The following is an 18,825-nucleotide window of genomic DNA, read 5'->3' on the forward strand; positions in this document are numbered from 1 at the left end:
ACATACAAAAAAATAGGAAAAATAAAAATAGGAACAATAAAAATCAAGTGATGCACTTTTCAACCCAATTTTTCAAGGTTGAAAAATGCAGGATAAAACCTCCTTGACTTGACATACACACTGATAATCTGCTAAACAATTCTGACACAGTGCTCCAACTTAAATCTGTGAACATTGTGGTAGTGCTCTAAAGAGGCATGCTTAAATCCCATTGAAATTAATAGCAAGTAAAATTGCCAATATCCAGACAGTTTTATGATTTGGACTGCACCCAAACTTTCCTGCCCCACTGAAAGGAAGATTACTTATTTATTACATCTATATATCACCTTTATTTTCCAAGGAGCTGAAGGTAGTGTATATGGTTTTTCTCCTCCCCATTTCATCCACACAACAACCCTGTGAGGTAGGTTAGGCTAAGACGATAACTGGCCCAAGGTTACCCAGTGAGCTTCATGACAGAGTGGGGATTTGAACCTTGGTCTCCCAGGTCATAGTCCAACACTCTAACCTGATTGTAAAAAACAACAACCCACTTCACTTTTCCCTAATATTGGGATGGGGATACATGGTTAAGAAATCATGTTGTATTCCATGAGAAGCAGGAGTTACTTTTTTCATAGTCTGTTGTAATTTCAATGCCTCATTAAAAAGCACGTAGTTTATAAATCTTAGTTAACATTAACCATAGGTTTAGTATGAATTCCCTCCATAACTATGTTTATGGAAAATTTACCATGCACAAGCTATAGAGCTGGAAGTGAACAGCAGCTCTTGTGTCTCCTTTAATGGAATCAAGGTTTAAGTAATCATTTACTAGATGTGTCAGCTTTAACTATGGTTTGTTAACCATACTGTAGTTCGTGCAAATCAGGCCAATGTAATTATTCCAGAGTGGTCTTACCTCACAAGCATCTCTAACAGAGGCCAGGTTCCCCTCATGCAAACAGGACATTGAAGAACTTCCAGGTAGTATGTTAACATAGAAGGTGATTTCCAAGGAGGGTCGTGTTGAAGAAGAGCATACATGATATGAAAGAACTGAACAGGAAGTAATTGGTCTGAATTTCCCTGTAATCAAGCATGAACACATCTCAGTCTCTCACTCTGCTCCAATCTTACACCTGTTATTCCTGCCACTAAAATCAACTAGTTTGAGACAAATAAATGATATTTTAAAATGCATACCACCCTTCAACAATGTTTGTATACAATACAGTATATATATATTTATCACTAGGCCATCTTTCTTTATTGGATCTGCCATTTAAGCAGCATTATAACCCACTTTTTTCTATCATGGCACTCCAAGTGGTGTATGTAGATTTCTCAGGTAATCTTTTACCTTTAATCCCAAACCATTAATAATAATTTAAAGTTACACAGTATGAATTAAAAGCCCATCAGTTTCAATGTGATGGTGGGAGTGAAGTGCTAGCTCTTTCCTACGTCAAAGACTGGCAGCCTAGAAACATTGTAGTGAAGGTCCTTAAATACAAAAGCTGCCTTATACCATTGGGTCCATCTAAGTCAGTACTGTTTCCACTGACTGGCTGCAGTTCTAGGTGTGTCTGCCTGTTCTACCTGGAGATGCCAGGGATTGAACCATGGATGCTCTGCATGTAAAGCATGTACTTTACCAGCGACCTACATACATTTTACATAGGGCAATCAGAAATGCTCCAGACTTGCATGCATAAATAGGAAGAAGGGCTGTTGCTTGGCTTGAGCCTGACACCCAGAGGTGGGTAGCTGAGGGCTAACTGACAATTCTGATTAGTCCTACCTACATAGATATACAGTCATACTTCGGGTTCAGTACGCTTCAGGTTGCGTACTTTCAGGTTAAGTATGCAGCAGACCCGGAAGTGTTTACTTCTGGGTTCCACCCCACGCGCATGTGTATAAACGTTCTGCATGCTTCGCATGTGCGCAGAAGCGCTCTATCAGTGCTTCGTGCACTATCGCCGCTCAGGTTAAGTACTTTTTGGGGTGCAAATGGCACCCCAGAACCAATTAAGTACTTAACCCAAGGTACCACTGTATATGGGACACGGGTGCTGCTGTGGTCTAAACCACTGAGCCTCTTGGGCTTGCCGATCAGAAGGCTGGCAGTTCGAATCCCTGCAGTAGGGTGAGCTCCCGTTGCTCTGTCCCAGCTCCTGCCAACCTAGCAGTTTGAAAGCACGCCAGTGCAAGTAGATAAACAGGCACCGCTGCGGCGGGAAGGTATTTCTGTGTGCTCTGGTTTCCATCACACTGTTCTGTTGCACCAGAAGCGGTTTAGACATGCTGGCCACATGACCCAGAAAGCTGTGGACAAACGCTGGCTCCCTCGGCCTGAAAGCGAGATGAGCACTGCAACCCCATTGCCTTTGACTGGACTTAAGTGTCCAGGGTTTCTTTTACCTTTACATATATGTCTGTCAGAAGTGACAAAGTTCAGTGGTACCTTGGGTTACAAACACCTCAGGTTACAAACACTTCGGGTTACAAACTCCGCTAACCTGGAGGTAGTACCTCAGGTTACTAACTTTGCCCCAGGATGAGAAAGGAAATCACGTGTAGGCGGCGCAGCAGCAGCAGCGGAAGGCCCTATTAGCAAAAGCGCACCTCAGGTTAAGAACAGTTTCAGGTTAAGAATGGACCTCCGGAACGAATTTAGTTCATAACCTGAGGTACCATTGTACACAGCTTTTTCTAACATGGAAACAAGGTATATACATTGTAAACAGGGAAGAATGGCAAGCCAAACCAAGCTGCTGGAATTTGGTTTTGAATCAAAACTCAGTGTTCTCGGCCACTAAGTAATCACAGCCAACTCCAAAACTTTCAGTTTCTAGGTCTGAGAGTGGCTTGAAAGGTCATGGCATCTCCATTTGCCCTTCAGTGCCATGACATGGATGTCACAAGGAAAGGGATGCAATTGCCTCCTGCAAGTTCCTTATTCAATACAATGGAAAGTGCCTCCCCAACACAGCCTGCCAAACTGGCTAGCATTTTGATACTACAGGAAAAATTCATGTAGCAAAATCAGTGTGCATTGTGTGCTAAACACATCAACTGGGATTTTAGTGTGGTAAATACTAAAAACCATAGCATCAAACTAGGGGGAAAACAAATGAGAAAAGAAGGTTAAAAATAAAAGTAACAGAAAAACGAAAAACAACTTAGTAACCTCTTTTACATTGACATCGTACTGTACTTCATATCTGACAATAGTATTTAGTACCCTCATAGCGGTATGAGTAAAATCCTTACAACAGCCTTGGAAGGGAGGTCAGTATTGAGCTAATTTTGAAGATGAGATGCTAAGGTAAGGCAAGAGAAACCAGTGACCCAGCCACTCCTTCTTAGCCACTGCAATGTACATTGTACCAGTTCTCATAAGCTGCCATTCTCACCTGAAGTATGTGCTCTAGAAGAGAGTGAACAAGTTTAGCAGGAGGAATCAGATCTTTTCCAGATAAAAATTCTGAGATTGCAATAGGAAATAAGTGGTCATCTACTAGTTCAAGTATATTGATACAGTGAGTATTTTTTACCTAGGGAATGAAATAAGAATTACAGGATTACAAGATTAAGCACTGATCAGATACACATAAACATAAGTTAGGGCCGTTTAAAGAAACTCCTAAGTTTGTTGGTTAATCGATTAAACTATATTTGCATATGAATTGAGGCAATTCTAAAGCACAAAGAAAGCCTTTATTTTTAGAGAATGCACATAAGTGTCACACTAGGTATAGTCTTAGAAGTCACATTTCCTCCGGTGTGGCATAGAAAGAGAAAACAGTTATCCATGGTTTTTATACGTAGTTGTATTAAAAATGACTGTTTTTAAACATTCTGTTGCTTGATTAATTGGGATTCTTCTTTGGTCAATCAATTCTTTAAAAAATTATAAATCCAAGTTGAAACCCTAACACAAAGCCTTTACTTTTTTTTAAAAAAAAAGGAAAACAGCCAATTTTGTAACAAAAAATAAAATGCAGAGAACAGACTGCCTGCTTGCATCCCCCAACCCCAGTAAGCCACTTTGACAGTTGATGGGGCCGTGCCCCCTGTCAATCACCCAATATGCCTAGTGTCAATTTTTTCCCTTGTAGTGGGACGAGCTGATAGGTGGTAACTCCAAGCTTGCTTTTAACAGGAATCAGCTGCACAGCCAATCCAGTGGGCTTGAAGTTATTGCTTATTACCGTTGATAGGCACTGATAAGCCCACTACAGTTTGACATGCTCTGTTTTGGGCAGGGATCAACTGCACTACTAAGTTCCTCCAAAGCATAATCAAGGAGGGCACTTTAAGGTTCCTGCATCTCTACCTGCCCCACACCTGACATCACATATGATGGGCATGGTTTGGGTAAATGGCCTGATGGGCCAAACTGGGACCTCTGCCAGGCCTATTAGGCCTGTGAGATGGAGGTTTTCCACCCCTGGCCTACTGGATTAACCCACTGGGAATAGCAACAATCCTTTACCAATGTCATACCCCAGGTCTATCCCAGGTATTCCTCTAAATACTTTCCATTCTCACAGCCACCATATTTGCAATTTAACACAGGATAGTAAGAAATAAAAATGGAAGTACATTTTTTTAAGTTATTTGTTTAATTATGTTACATCTATTATTAAACTTAATTTTCTTAATGGGTGGTGTACAGGTGGGTTTCAGGATTGCAATCTCCAATGAATAAATTGTTGGGAGGCTCAGTGCATGACTCACTGGGAGCTTTCATAAAACAAAATTATAAATCTGGCATATACGTCACATCATTACTCTAGCTCACAGAGCTATCCCAAATCACAACTAGCTGCATTCCAGATTTATAAATTGCATAACTCCCATCGTAAGCAAGAAGAGCAGCAAGTGCTGAATTACCATAAATTATACATTAAGCACTGGGATATCCCTTTGTGAATTTCAAAAGCTATAAAAGATAAATATGCTGTGCAGATATTTAAGCCTACCTAATTGCTCCATGCTGAGGACTCTGAAATGATCCAAAGGGTTGCTATGTAAAACATTTGTATGTGGCAATTTCTGTGGGTGTAGGATCTTTTAGTGTGAACTCAGCTAATTCTCTGGATTGCAGACACTATCCAGCACACACAGATACATTTAATTAAGGATGGATTCGCATTCTACATTGGCAGCAAAGCTTGTCATTTGAGCACAAGGGCTTGCCATTCTAAAAAGAACAGACTCCCCAGATGGGAACCTGGATTGCACCCAGTCAATATTTGTAAGCAAGACATGGGGAAGAGGGGTGGAGAATCCATAGCCATAACCTCCTTCACGTTTGAATACTCATACGTATGTGGGAGTCTCAATAGCTGCAATAGAAAGACTGCTTGTTCTGCATGCATGCCAGTGCTTTTTTCCCTATTGCCCCTGAAAGCTGCAGCATTTGAAGTAGAATAAAGAACACATGCATGAATGTGCTATATATGTGTATGTTGAGCTGTAACCTTTCCTCTCTCCTTACGTAGCATAGTATTTAAAGGTAAAAGGCAGCATTTGTTGAAACCCGATCACTGGCAAGAAACTAAAATTATTCCAGCACCATCTTTCTCTTTCTCTTTCTCTTTCTCTCCCCACCCCCCCAGCCCAGTATCTGTATCTTACCACATTTCTGCACTCAGTCATTTGGTCTATCTGAGTATATTTTCTTAGCATAGCCTGTAAATTAAAAGAAAATTAATGATTTAAAATAAGAAATTTGTCAGTCATAGTGCATGGTAACAATACTGTACAAAGGAAATTGTTTGATCCTAAAGTTGTTTACTTGGAAGCTAGTTTCACCAAGTTCCGGGGTGACTACTGAGGTTTACAGTCATAGGTTCATAGGGGATATTTACTGAGGCATTTTGTGATCATCATAAGAAGTACTGGCAGGCCTTATAGGGAATTGTTGCTGAGTAAGCACATGGGGTAAAATGCCATTGGATACATGGAATAAGTAGTGAGGGTCCTTGTTTTGGTCACACAATATATCAACTGAGGTTTGGTATCATCTGAAGGCAGCCCTGTTTAGGGAGGCTTTTAATGTTTAATAGATTAATTTTATTTTTCTGTTGGAAGCCACCAGAGTGGTTGGGGAAACCCAGCTAGATGGGCGGGGTATAAATTATTTATTTATTTATTTATTTATTTATTTATTTATTAGCGTTTTCCAGTTCTTATGAGATTCACCATTCAGACAATGTCCTTTCCAAGATCATTACCAAGCTATGGGTAAAGAGTTAGGGGTAAAACACAAAAAAGTAATCAAGTAAAATTTGCCAGATGTTGGCAGACATATACACGAACAGCTGCCTGTGTCCCACAGCACAGAGCCAAACTCAGGTAATTAGACTGTATGCAATTGGATACATATACTGAAAGTTTCCTCCATTTGATTTTGAACAATTTCCTCCTATTGCAGACCCCGCCCCCAATACAGCCCTATACCCTCCAACACCCTACTGATCAAAATCGGGATGCTCATTTTTTGGGTCCTGAGCTCTCATGGGATCCAACTGACCAGACCAAAAAACAGGACATTCTGGGATCCAGTGAGAAGCCAGGATGGCTTCTGTAATTCCCGCGTGTCCCGCTCAATTCGAGACAGTTGAGCAGTATGCAGTCAATGCTATTTGGGGTGTAGGCAGAAAGGAAAGAGTAGTTGTTTAAGTAGACTTCTGCTCTTGTAACTGCTGGATGCCACTCATTAGCTAGGATCCAGCTGAGCCTATCACAAGTAATGACACATCTGCTTGTGTAGGGGGTGCTTCCACAATTTTATTCCTCTAGCTGCAGTTTTTCACTATTTGCATTTGTAACAGGCATTTCATCATTGGACGTGCTTTGCTCCATGAGACTTTAAGTGGATCCCAACCTCTATACACTAGTTTTTTGAACAACAAAAGCAAAATTACACAGTGCAAGCAGTTTCCTTCCACAATTATTTCTGTGGAGACTTTTTTCTTCAGTTGACTTATGCTATAAAAGTAATAAATGTACAGAAGACTAGTTTTTACCTGTTCAGAATATATATGCTTTATAAGTTCATTTTTCATTTCAACAAGATGCCTGCCAGTCATCACCTGTCTTGACTGTTCAGGTTTAAGATGGTTCTCTTGGTATTTTTCAGTATCGCTTTTAATTTCCTTCTGGGTGATAAATGTAGCATATTATTGGCTATTCAAATAGAGAGAGACCATACAACAACAGAGACAATTACTGCTAAAACAGTATAGGTTGGATCCAGCCTGGTCTTTTGGTGAATGGAATGACTTCTTCCATTTGTTTTAGGAATTGAGATCCAGAAGAAGCTTCCCCACTGGAAGAAAGTGTCCAGTGCCGTCTGTTATCCTGTTCCAGGGGATCTCCTGATTTTATGAAGCAGCTATTTAGGGACTCATTTTCAGGGGTTCTTTCTGCAGGTAGTCTGAATCCAACTCAAGCAATTTGAACTTTTCCTAGTGGTGGCTAAACTGTGGCCCTCCAAATGTTGCTGAACTGTAACTACCATCATTCCTGGCCATTGGTCACATTGGTGGAGGAAGATGGGACCTGTAGTCCAACAGCATCTAAAAGGCCATTAGGTAGCCACCCCTGGCTTAGAGAGTAAAGCTCTATTATTGAAAACAGCTGTGAATGTGAAAATATAATTAGAAAAAGAGTTTGTTCAAGCATTCCAATATATGGGCCCCCATCTTCAGGAAGGCACACACAAGGCTTTCCCATCTGGAGCCTGAGTTGGATAGGAAGGTGCATTCTGCTCAAGACTGTATATTAGTGGGATTGCAGACATAGACTAAATGCACCAATCATGTTAGACTAGCAAGGGCAACTCCAAATCCAGTGCTGGAAAAAAACATGCTTGCAACCCTGTTAGATGTGGGCATTCAGTTAAGTGATCAACGTACATAGTGTACTGCTCCAGAGATATGGTCTGAAGTCCTGGCAAACATTGTCTCCAACTCCAACCTTGCCAGGATTTGCTAGCCTCAAACACACAAAAGCAAATCACGGTGCAACATTTCCTTAATGCTTAATACTTAATACTTAATTGTCTTATATGCAATCTAAGGAAGGTGATGGGTACAATAGCAGTCTGATAATTTTCACTCTGAAGTATTCATGAGAATTTAAATGCTTTGAAATAAAAATCAGAGTTGAAATATTAATCCAATGATAATTTGGTTTAAATTGGACTCTTAAATTTGCCACAAATCACCAGCTATATTTAAAAGAAAGTATTTCAACTACGATTCTCATTATGTTAAGTGTACTTGCCTCTAAGAGATAAATTTCTAAATAGCCAACTGGACAGTATGGCACACCAATGAGATGCTTCTCTCCTTCTTGAACTAATGCTGGATTATTAGTTAACACATGAGTAATGTCCTTTGGTGTACTTAATGCTGCATGGACTGTGGCTTTTCCTGCTTCTAGAACTCTGTAGGAATGAAACAATATAAACTTGATGAAAATATAAAATGTAACTCTTATTTTAAAACCTACACAACATACAAAAAAGGAAACATAAATCTACTCTTTAATTCTGTGGTGGGGGTGAGGGAACACGTACCTAAAAATGCAGTTTTAAAAATTCCTATCAGAAACACGCATATTTGCTTTGTCAATGCATTAGTTTAAAACTGAACAGATTTCATATAGTCAAAATGCTTGATTCAGATGTTGTTTTTAAACTGATCAACAGAAATTACTACCAGATTTACATGTGAAGAGCCAACTGTGTGAAAAAGTCCCATGTGAAAAACAGGGGCAGAAAAGGGAATGACCATAATAGATAATATTCATTTCCCATTTTTTCTTCTCTCCAAGTAAGTTCATTGTTCTTCAGATGGGAGCAATCTCATAGAAACACCAAACCTAACACACACACACACACGGAAATGCAAATAGGCCTAGGAAGCACAGTGGACATAAAAAGATCTTTTCCAAAAAATTAATTCAGTTAGGATTTATCCACACTTTACAGGAACGGTCAACGCTTTAATGTTCTCATTTTTTTTTGCCCCCACGAAAACCTGCTCTTTAAAGTTGAATCGCAGCCAACGTCAATCCATGGAAAACCTGAACTGCTTTTTGTTGCTTGGGCACAGAACTTAGAAGCATGGATCTGTGCAGGGCACCTGTGTGGATAAGCCCAAAATCTCTAATGCCAGACTACTGGCTCCTGTGTGTAACCTAAGCCATCTTCAGTCCAGTCAGTATGAACACCTGGCCCCATTCTGCAACCATATGATGCATCCCACTACTTCCTTTTTCTACCTAGTTTGTTGGGCAGCACAATGAGGCTGCTGCTTCCTCTCCTTCGCTGTAGCCTAATGAGGGTGTGAAAGCACCACATGGACTCCCCCAAAAAGTTTGTGTTGGAAAACCAGCACAACACAAATACATGTGGGAAAGGGGCTGTCAATTCTGCTGGAGTTTTCTTGTACTCCTGTATGCCTCTTATCAAATACTTGAGGCTTGCAAGGGTCTATATGACAACAAGTGATTTGAATTGTACAGTTTACTGGGAAAGGAAACTAATTTTAATTACATCAAGAAAAGCACACTTCAGGTACAACAGTACAGGTGGATTCGTAGCACTGTAATACAAGTACCATCTCCTCCTGTTAAGCCCCCCACAATCAACCATGATGGGGAGAGCTACAGGCAGAAAGACAGAGAAGCAAAAGAAAAGTAAAATAACTGCTGAGTTTAGCGGTGAAAACAGTAAATTAAAAATAAATCCTGAAGAATGTATATTGAAGGTGCACAGGACAACACACATGCAATTACCTCACTTTATCCTTACAATCCTGAGATCATTTGTCCAAGGTTTCCAACTGAACTTCTAATAGAGATTTGAACACAGGTCTCTGTGGACCAAGTCCAATACTTTCCAATGAATCACACTGGTTTGGTTTTGGAATTCAGTATTATATTTGTTCCAATTACTAAAAACATATTCAAGATCTTTGCAAGACAAGGTTGTAGACTGAAGAAAATGACCTTTTGTCCACATGGAAGTAACCCTTGTGCAGATTATTCTACGCAATAGGTTGTGGTATTGTTATTTAATTTGCTGTGAGGCTGGGTATCCCTTCTAACTCACAGGGCAAAAAAACCCCAAACATACAAAATGCACTTTAAAATTCATAGCAGTTTCTCCTACACCAATATTATCTCTATATAAATAAAACATTATAGTTGACATGACCCTGTAGCAGAATTGCTGTGGACTAGAGTAAGTGAGAGGGAGGAAAACACCCATAAAACTATTTTCATCTCAAAGTGAATTAACATATTAATTTCTTCAGTTTTAAGAAGTCTTATCCTACCTTCTCAAAGAATCCTCTAGTTTATCACCATTGATAACAAGGAGGAGAACTTTCCATCTGTGAAAGGCCCCTGCAGCACCAGAGCGTATCAGCTCTTCGCGCCATCTTTTAGGTGCAGATTGCATTTGAGGTGAATAATGGGAGACTTTTTCGATTTTATATCCCCATTCGTAAGTTGTTTCATCAAGCCATCTGCCACTTTCGGCACTATTAATTATGTAGTCCTTGGTTAGTATCCACTTTCCTGGAAAGCAAATGAACTGTCATCCACAAAAGAATTTTTTCTGCAGACAAATGGCAATCAAATGAAGATCAAATATAAAAATTAGTAACAACTGCTGTTAGGGCAGAAAAATGGGGATCTTAATGTAATTTTTTACTGCAGTAGCTGACCTTTCTATAATGTTAAAATGTTTTGGCACATTTTCATTAAAAACAGTGATCCTATTTTTTTTTGTAATAATTCGTTAGGTTTTTTTAAATTAAAAATGTGTCTATTCATTTTGAACAACTTTGTATTAATTAACATTTCATGCTTATACACTAGTTTCTATGCATAATATATTCTCAAAAATATATTTACTTCCAAGTGTATATGTATAGTACTGTAGCCTTAATCACGCTTTCAAAACACTAAGCATTCTTTTTGGTGTGGCGGTGGGGAAATGCTTTTAAAAATCAACAGATTTTTTTGCAAAGGACTGCAAGCAGGAGAATAAATGCTTGCCCATTCCTACACATGGATTCTTTCTTCAAGAAACCCCCTCTTTTATTCTGCATTAGCATATTTCAGATATATTATTCTATGTTCTGTCAGCATGTGCTCTAAAATAAAAATATAGCCGATAGACACTCATACTTCTGCAACTTTTCATCTTCAAAATGTGAACCATAAATATCACACATCCACCAGCTAGCATACTCTGTAAAGTTTAACTATACAGTAGCCATGCCCACCCTAATTCTGGAGGCCCCTATAACCTCAGTCAAACATTAAATTTTAGAGAGAATTATTTTATACCAGCAGCTTCCACCTCCAAAATTGATTTCTCTTCTATTAGCACATCATGTACTCAGCATGCTAACTTAAATGTGATTTTGATGGTATTGTCCCCTTTCCTCCTTTGCCCAAACCTTATTTTCCCATTCTTTCAGGGTTCAAATCAGTAACAGCAGCACCATACGCTTTACATAAAAACTAACTACAGCATATTTCATGGTGAAGCAGCTAAAACTGTGATCCTAATCAATTTTACAGCCGAGCAGAGCAGATTGTGCCATTGCAAGGCAACGTTTTACCAGATGGTACTTCTATAGGTGCTAGCTTTGCATGCCAGCAGTCATCTGATGGAAAGGGAAGGGGAGGGGAAAGGTATTCTCAGCCTCTTTGTTTAGGAACCATTACCCCGTAATAATATTTCTTGGTGAAAAGGTTCCCCATCACAAAGGCACGCTACCTGAAACACTCAGATTTTGTACGAAAAAAAATCAGTCACAAGTTTCCTTTGAGTAGCTTCCACTAGTGTGCATTCGTAATAAGTTTGTAGGGCGTTAACATTCTAGGACAGAAGCGTTTTCTGTATTATTGATGTTGACACAAGAAAAATATATAAATAATAATTGACCTTTATAGTCCAGTGTGCATGGCACTTTATAAAGAACAGTTATAATAGGTCCCTACCTCAAGGAGTTTACAATCTAAATCGACACAGTACAGCAGGGGAAGAAAGGGAAAATAGAGGCATGGGTACTTTGATTTATTTACCATAGGGATTAGGTGATTATCCATAAGCTTTCCAGAAAAGGTTAGTATTGAGGAAAGGCTTAAGGGAAATAAATGACATGGTTGAATAGAGACATGCTGAAAGGCGAATTCAGGCATTAGGGCCAGCAAGGAAAAAGGTGCAGTCATTTCATGGAGCTTGAGATGCCACAGTTCAAATAAGAGCTCTAGGTTCACACCCACATGAAGAGGAGGCTGAAAGGAGGACTTTGTGTATCCACAGGTCTCTGAGAGCACGAGTTGCTATTCTTTGTGAAAACTTGTGATTTTAAACTTATTGATACCTTCCATTTTTATCACGTTAGGTGTTTTAATTAAAATCCAGTTGGGATCTAGAATAGCATAAAAAGGTAAAGGACCCCTGGATGGGTAAGTCCAGTAAAAGGCAAATGGACTTTTCAGGCCAAGAGAGCAGACGCTGGTTCACAGACAGCTTTCCGGGTCATGTGACCAGCATGACTAAACCGCTTCTGGCGCAACGGAACACTGTCTCGGAAGCCAGAGCACATGGAAACGCCGTGTACCTTCCTGCCACCTATTTATCTACTTGCACTGGTATGCTTTCAAACTGTTAGGTTGGCAGAAGCTGGGACAGAGCAACAGGAGCTCACCCGTCGTGCAGATTCAAACTGCCAACCTTCTGATCAGCAAGCCCAAGAGGCTCAGTGGTTTAGACCACAGCGCCCCCCCCCGTGTTCCAAATTAGCATAGCCTAACCCAGCCCTATGCCCTCTTAGATGTTTGGGAATAAAATTCCCTGCATGGTCTACCCCCTGCCTTGCGGGACATATTTGGGAGGGGAAAAGGCTAAGGAGTAAACCCTACACAAGTCCGGAGTGGAGTCCCTAGGATGGTTAAATGGAGTCTTCTGTGCCTCCTTCCGATAATTCCTGCAGCCAAGCTGGTGCCAAATGTATTGCTCTGCTTTCCTTTCAGTGAGGTTAAGTGGGGCAGCTCTTGTTGCCTAGACAGCCCAGGAACTCCATACACACTGCCAAGGCCTGCACCCCGGAGAGGTCACTTCAGTGCTGCTAATGCAGCAAAAGCAAATGCAGGAAGCAGCAGTTACAAGTTTCTAGTTACAGCAGCTACTCCATTGTCTCTCAAGAGGTATTTTCAAGGTATTTTCAAATTCATCAAAATCTTTGTCATTAGCAAAAAAAATGTTAAACGATCAATGAGAATTACCGCAACTATGAAAGCTAAAGAGAAGTTATTGTTGGAAAATTTATGGTGATATGCAAGAAATGAAATGAAAACCTTGTTAAATAGGTACAATACCCAAAGTGCTCACTAATAATTAGTATCTGCAGGATTTTTAAGGTCACAGAAGATATAAAACAAAACCAACTATAATTATGTACACACATATGCATCATTTTATTTGTATGCCACCGATCCACAGTTCAAACCATGATCAAGGCAGCTTACAACATGAAAAAAATGCTAAGTACCTGTAAGTAGTCATAAACCATAAATAAAACGCAACCAAACTGAAAAAAATCTACATAAATCGCAACAAGATCTAGAACACAGATACAAAAAAACCAACAGCAACAACAGCCCCCAACAATCATACCCCAAGAGAAAGCATGTAACAGATTAGAATGGCCTTTTAAAAAATCTTAAGCATTAAAGTTTTAAGGTAACTAATTTGATAAATTGATTGTGTTTATACTCAGTGCACCATCAATAGTTAATGGTTACAATTTTAAAATGTTTAATCTGAGTATAGGTATTATTATTTAACAAACTTGTATACAGTTTAAAAGAAAATATTCTTCCAAAAGCACTCTATAGACTATATATCAAAATGTTACCAATTAAATATAATTTAAAACCATTAAAAATATCCTAACCATTTCAACACACTATTATTTTAAAATGTTATTAAAGTCAACAATGGCAAACACTAATCCAGCATAATAAACACACTTAAAAGGCCAAAAAATGTTAATCAGTCAAAAGACCTGGTTATAGAGAAATGCTTTTACTTGTCACCTAATGAAGGTGCCAGGCAAGCATCCCCGGGGGAGAGAGCATTCCACAAACAGGGAGCCACCACAGAAAAGGTGTTCTCGTGTTGCCATCCTCCAGAACTTTAATGGATGAGGCACACAAAGAAGGGCTTCAGATTATGATCACAGGGTCAGCTCATATGGGAAATTACAGTCCTTACGGTATTGCGGTCCTGGGCCATTTGAGGCTTCATAGGTAAAAACCAGTACTTTTAATTGGGCTCGGAAACTAATTGGCAACCAGTGCAGTCAGTCCAGGATCACTGTAATACAGTACTGTATGCTCAAATTATCTTGCCCTATTGAGCAACTTGACTGCCAAATTCTGCACCAGCTGAAGTTTCCGAACCGTCTGCAAAGGAACAGCACACTATACATACCTGCTGCACATGCTGCTAAGAACTTTTCACTCTTGCAAGGCCTCTTGGCTATAAGGTGAGTGCAGTCTCTGTATTCCTAACAACAAAAAGATCACACAACCATAAACTAAAAATTGCATACACATTTTCAAAAATAACAAGGTAAGAAGTAGAATTTGCTCTTTTGCCAGAGTGTAGCATGCACTCAGTTTTACCACTATGTTGTAAAGTATTCTAGGTGATATGTTGTAAAGTATTCTAGGTGATATGTTGTAAAGTATTCTAGGTGATATGTTGTAAGGTATTCTAGGTGATATGTTGTAAAGTATTTTATGTGATAAAAATCCACAAAATATTTAGGCTTATCAATTATCATAATTTACCGTAGTGTTAAAAAAAACACATTTTAGTGTATGAAGCAATTTGATTAAGGCCTTCTTTTCTTGGTTCTTAAATCCAGTTAGCTGGATCCTCCGTTTTTGGATGTCACTTTCCATCTGTTAAAAGAAAAAGAAAAAAGATGCACAACATATATTCTGGCACAATCTGTTAAAATGCACTTAAATCATCAACTCCAAACTACTGTACAAATCTGCTTATTATTACTATTAATTTCATTTCTATAATACTTTATATTTTTAAGGGGGGGGATCTCAAAGGAGCTTACAACCTACATTAAAATATCAAAGAGAAGGTCTTCCAGGACACACAGCTTAATGCCTGACTGTGTCATTTACAATGTATATGTAAATAGAATGTTTCTTAGCAGGGCAGGGGGGTATTTGGGGATTGTTTGTCATAAGCATTTTCAGAAAGGGGGGGGGCGTGCAGAAAGGTAGGCTTGAGACTTCAAGAACCACACACTTTTATTCGAGTATTTTACCTTGAGTTATTATGCTATGCTAAACCAATAACCTTTCTAGGATTTCACCGTTCTCTGTAGAGCGAGCAAAGTTAAATATGTGTGCCCCAAGTTTGAGAAACTATGTAACTATAAACCAATGCACATTTACTACAGTCATCCCCACTGTATTCAGCGGGACTTTGCTTCTGGATAAACAACGCCTAGGGGGGAAAAAGCTTAGATTCTGCCACGATAGTGGTTAAGCCACTTGGTCGGGCACGCAACCTTCTTACCTGGAGACACACGCCTGCAGGAAAGAGAAGCTACAAAAAGAACCGCACCCGAGGGAACACCACTAAGTCAGCGACTTTGCAATGGTTCTGGAACCCGCGCAGAGATTCCTACGGAGACTACGCCCACTGCGCTACTTGCGTAACGAGACCCGCCGCCCGGTTCGGAGCGCGGGAAATTAAATCGCAAGCCAGAAGTACGAAAAGTGGGGGAAGAGGGGTGGGCTTACAGGGAGTTTCTGAAGAAGACGCTCCCCACCCCCCCACAGATAGAGCAAAAGAAGAGCGCGTCCTACGAGAGCCTCGAGGGCTATGCTGCTGAGCTGAGGAGAGCGCAGCGTTGCCAACCGGCTCGAAGAACAGCAGCAGCACGCGCCAACCAGAAGCCTCCATCTATCTGCCCCGCGCGCCGTTTACCTCAGGCGATTTCCCCTCAGCATCGCACGGCGCGGCCTCTCAGTACTTGGAGCGTTTTCCCCGCCTTCCTTCCTTCCCGCGTAGGCTCTCTCTCTCGCGCGCGGGAAAAGAGCCTGGGCCTCCTCCTCCGTCTTGGTGGCTCCTCCTCCGGATGTCGGAGCCCGGCCATTCCGAGCCGTCGTTATACTGACGCTCGTTTGGTCTCCGGGGCTACCAGGCGCCGAAAGAGGGAGCGGGGCCCGGCGTACCTGGTAAGTGACGTCGGAGTCTTGTCAGGGCGGCGGGGCGGGAAAGGGGCTCGGCGGCGGCGGCGTCCGCTGTCTCCTCCTTCCGGCATCTGAAGCGCCCACCTACCCGCTGCTGCCACCCTCGCCTTCCGTCCCTGGTTCTCCTCAAACGCCGAAGGGAGACGGAGAGAACCACTAACAGATGTGGTGGTGTTATTTATTTATTTATTTTTATGAGTTTTCTGGCGAATGGGTTTGGCCTTAAAAAGATGCCTCAGGACTGCTTCCTTAGCTGAGGACGGAGCTGGCTGCCCCCCCCCCCCGAAACTTAGCAGGGCACATTCTGTGCATCTCCTAGTCAAGGTGCCACAGGACTCTTGTGTGCTACTACTGCTCCTTGGTTAGGTTTTCATCCAAACTAATGTAGTCCCAGGCATAGGGGGGGCAGGGGGGTTGCTATGGGCGTAGCCAGGAGGGGGCAGGGGCAGCTGCTCCCCCAAAATCAAATATATAAAAATACTGACTAACCAACTGCGTCGCAGATAACTCGGTTCTGCCCCCCCCCCAATAATGCATTCCCCGCCCTAAAAATAAATCCTGGCTATGCCCATGGCAGTTGCCCCCCCCCATCAAGTAAATAAAAATACTTAAATGAATTGTAGAAAGTTTGACATGTTTTTCTGAGCACTTGGTCAAAAGAAAGTAATTTAAAACAACTTGTTGAAACAATTCATTCTGAATCTGCTAGACAGAAGGGAATGACAGGTGGGGAGATCCTGCCCCCCCCAACATAAATCCTGGCTACACCCATGGTCTCAGTTTTGTATCTTGTTTAGAAGTTCCTGAGCTTTGGTTTACAGTGGTACCTCTGGTTACGAACTTAATTTGTTCCGGAGGTCTGTTCTTAACCTGAGGTACCACTTTAGCTAATGGGGCCTCCCACTGCCGCCGCTGCGCAACTTCTGGGGCAAAGTTCTTAACCCGAGGTACTACTTCCAGGTTAGCAGAGTCTGTAACCCGAGGTGTTTGTAACCCGAGGTGCCACTGTACTACTTTCCTCCTCTTCCCCACAGTGTTCTTCAATATTAACTCAGGTAGCAGGCTTATGTCCTTGGGAGCAAGACACATTTTATTCATTTGGACTTACCTCTGAGTAGAGAAGCACAGGGTTGCACTGTCAAGCTCCGTTGAACTAAATGCATGACATGATGTGCAGCAAGAGATACTTCAGTTTGGAAACAAATGGATAGTTATAGATAGCAAATAACTTCAGCCTGAAAAAACTTTTACAGTGTTGCCCTCTCTGCCACTTTTGTGTTCTGCTCCCCCGCTGAAGCACTTGCTATACAGTATGTGCATGTACGTGTGTGAGCACTTAAATATGGACTAAAGGTAGAGCGGAATTCTCCTGAATAAAATAAGACCTCGTGAGTAATAGACCATTGTATACTGTTATGAGGTTGGGGGCAGGGTGAGTCTGGATGATACTCTGGGTCCTTTTCCTGTATCTGTGAGGGTAGAATGTATAAGAGGATGCTTGCCAAACCAGTTTGTTTTTCAGTGTAACTTTGAGCAGCTACTCGAGTACCATGATTTCGCATATCCAAAGAAGTTGCTCTGTGCCACAGAAATAGATGGGTGGGCCTTTTCCCACCCCACTCACCTTCCAAGTAGGTAGAAGAACAATAGTCAGAGTTGCTGTGTGAGTGAGCAGGAAACTAAGACTGGAGAGACATGCCTTCCTTTATGCTGGGCTTTGGGGATCCCCTGGAAACCTAAAGGGGAAGCAAGATCTATGTGAATGTTGCTGTTGCAAGTCCCTCCATCCTATGTTCACACTTTACATAGTTGTAAATAAAACCATATATCCTAAAGACTCCACAGTCTCTTCTGACCATCATTCCAAGGAAACTGAACTTGGGTGAGTACATGAACCCTTGGAGTTTTTGTGGTCTCTCACTGCTTGGAGATTGGGATGGTGTGTAAACAATATGTTCTACATGGCCAAAAAAAAGGTGTTTTAGCTTAAAACATAGTTTTTTCTTTATTATTATTTCATAAAATTTATAAACCACTTGATTTTAAGCAACAACACTCAAAGCAGTTTATAAGAAAGATAAAACAATAAAATCATCAATAAGAAAAAATAACTAAATTTAAAACTTTCAAAAAGTTGAAATAATAGACTGGAAACAGATTAAAACTTGCATCAACTTACTAAAGAACTAGTAGGCTTGTCTAAATAAAAATTATTTTAGCAGGCATCAAAAGGAATACATAGGGTGCCTGCTTGATATCACTAGGCAGGGAGTTCTAAAGTTTTGGTGATGCAACAAAAAAAGACCAAGTTCTTCCAGATTTAGAACGGATATTATGTAGCAGCTGTAACAGTATCTGTTCTGATGAGTGAAGCAGCTGAGTAGGTTAACTGGTCCCAAGTTGTTAAGGGTTTTATATAATAATAGTAACACCCTGAACTCGGCCAGGTAGCAGATCAGCAACCAGCACAGATCTTTGAGCACAGGTGTTACATGCTGA

The 18,825-nt window shown here is 40.8% G+C and overlaps 3 protein-coding genes across 9 annotated transcripts in view; 2 read left to right on the plus strand and 1 right to left on the minus strand.

Moving 5' to 3' along the window:
- Positions 1 to 16,248, minus strand: part of SLF1 (SMC5/6 complex localization factor 1) — a 33,245-nt gene extending 16,997 nt beyond the window's left edge. Inside the window, exons 1-9 of one of the 4 annotated variants that reach the window (XM_035099683.3) lie at positions 16,061 to 16,248; positions 14,893 to 15,006; positions 14,531 to 14,606; positions 10,350 to 10,593; positions 8,290 to 8,452; positions 7,029 to 7,157; positions 5,635 to 5,688; positions 3,405 to 3,545; positions 905 to 1,071 (exon numbers count right to left, since the gene is read on the minus strand). In XM_035099683.3, the coding sequence (XP_034955574.3) occupies positions 905 to 1,071; positions 3,405 to 3,545; positions 5,635 to 5,688; positions 7,029 to 7,157; positions 8,290 to 8,452; positions 10,350 to 10,593; positions 14,531 to 14,606; positions 14,893 to 15,006 (1,088 nt within the window). In that variant the 5' untranslated portion in view covers positions 16,061 to 16,248. Of the gene's footprint in view, positions 1 to 904; positions 1,072 to 3,404; positions 3,546 to 5,634; positions 5,689 to 7,028; positions 7,161 to 8,289; positions 8,453 to 10,349; positions 10,594 to 14,530; positions 14,607 to 14,892; positions 15,007 to 15,646; positions 15,759 to 16,060 lie in introns of those variants that run through there. The other 3 variants (XM_035099682.3, XM_088652797.1, XM_088652798.1) reach the window with 3 other exon arrangements.
- MCTP1 (multiple C2 and transmembrane domain containing 1) overlaps positions 1 to 18,825 on the plus strand; it is a 229,501-nt gene that overhangs the window by 197,032 nt on the left and 13,644 nt on the right. Inside the window, exon 22 of one of the 2 annotated variants that reach the window (XM_088652793.1) lies at positions 7,303 to 7,384. The exons of the other annotated variant lie outside the window; for it this stretch is intronic. The gene's annotated coding sequence lies outside the window, so the exon portion shown is untranslated. Of the gene's footprint in view, positions 1 to 7,302; positions 7,385 to 18,825 lie in introns of those variants that run through there. 2 annotated transcript variants of the gene reach the window in all.
- Positions 16,286 to 18,825, plus strand: part of KIAA0825 (KIAA0825 ortholog) — a 195,318-nt gene continuing 192,778 nt past the window's right edge. For all 3 annotated transcript variants that reach the window (XM_060280188.2, XM_060280190.2, XM_088652791.1), the window contains exon 1: positions 16,286 to 16,311. The gene's annotated coding sequence lies outside the window, so the exon portion shown is untranslated. The remainder of the gene's footprint in view (positions 16,312 to 18,825) is intronic.

The sequence above is a fragment of the Zootoca vivipara genome, chromosome 10 (assembly GCF_965207765.1).
Source record: "Zootoca vivipara chromosome 10, rZooViv2.hap1.1, whole genome shotgun sequence".
In the NCBI taxonomy this organism is placed as follows: domain Eukaryota; kingdom Metazoa; phylum Chordata; class Lepidosauria; order Squamata; family Lacertidae; genus Zootoca; species Zootoca vivipara.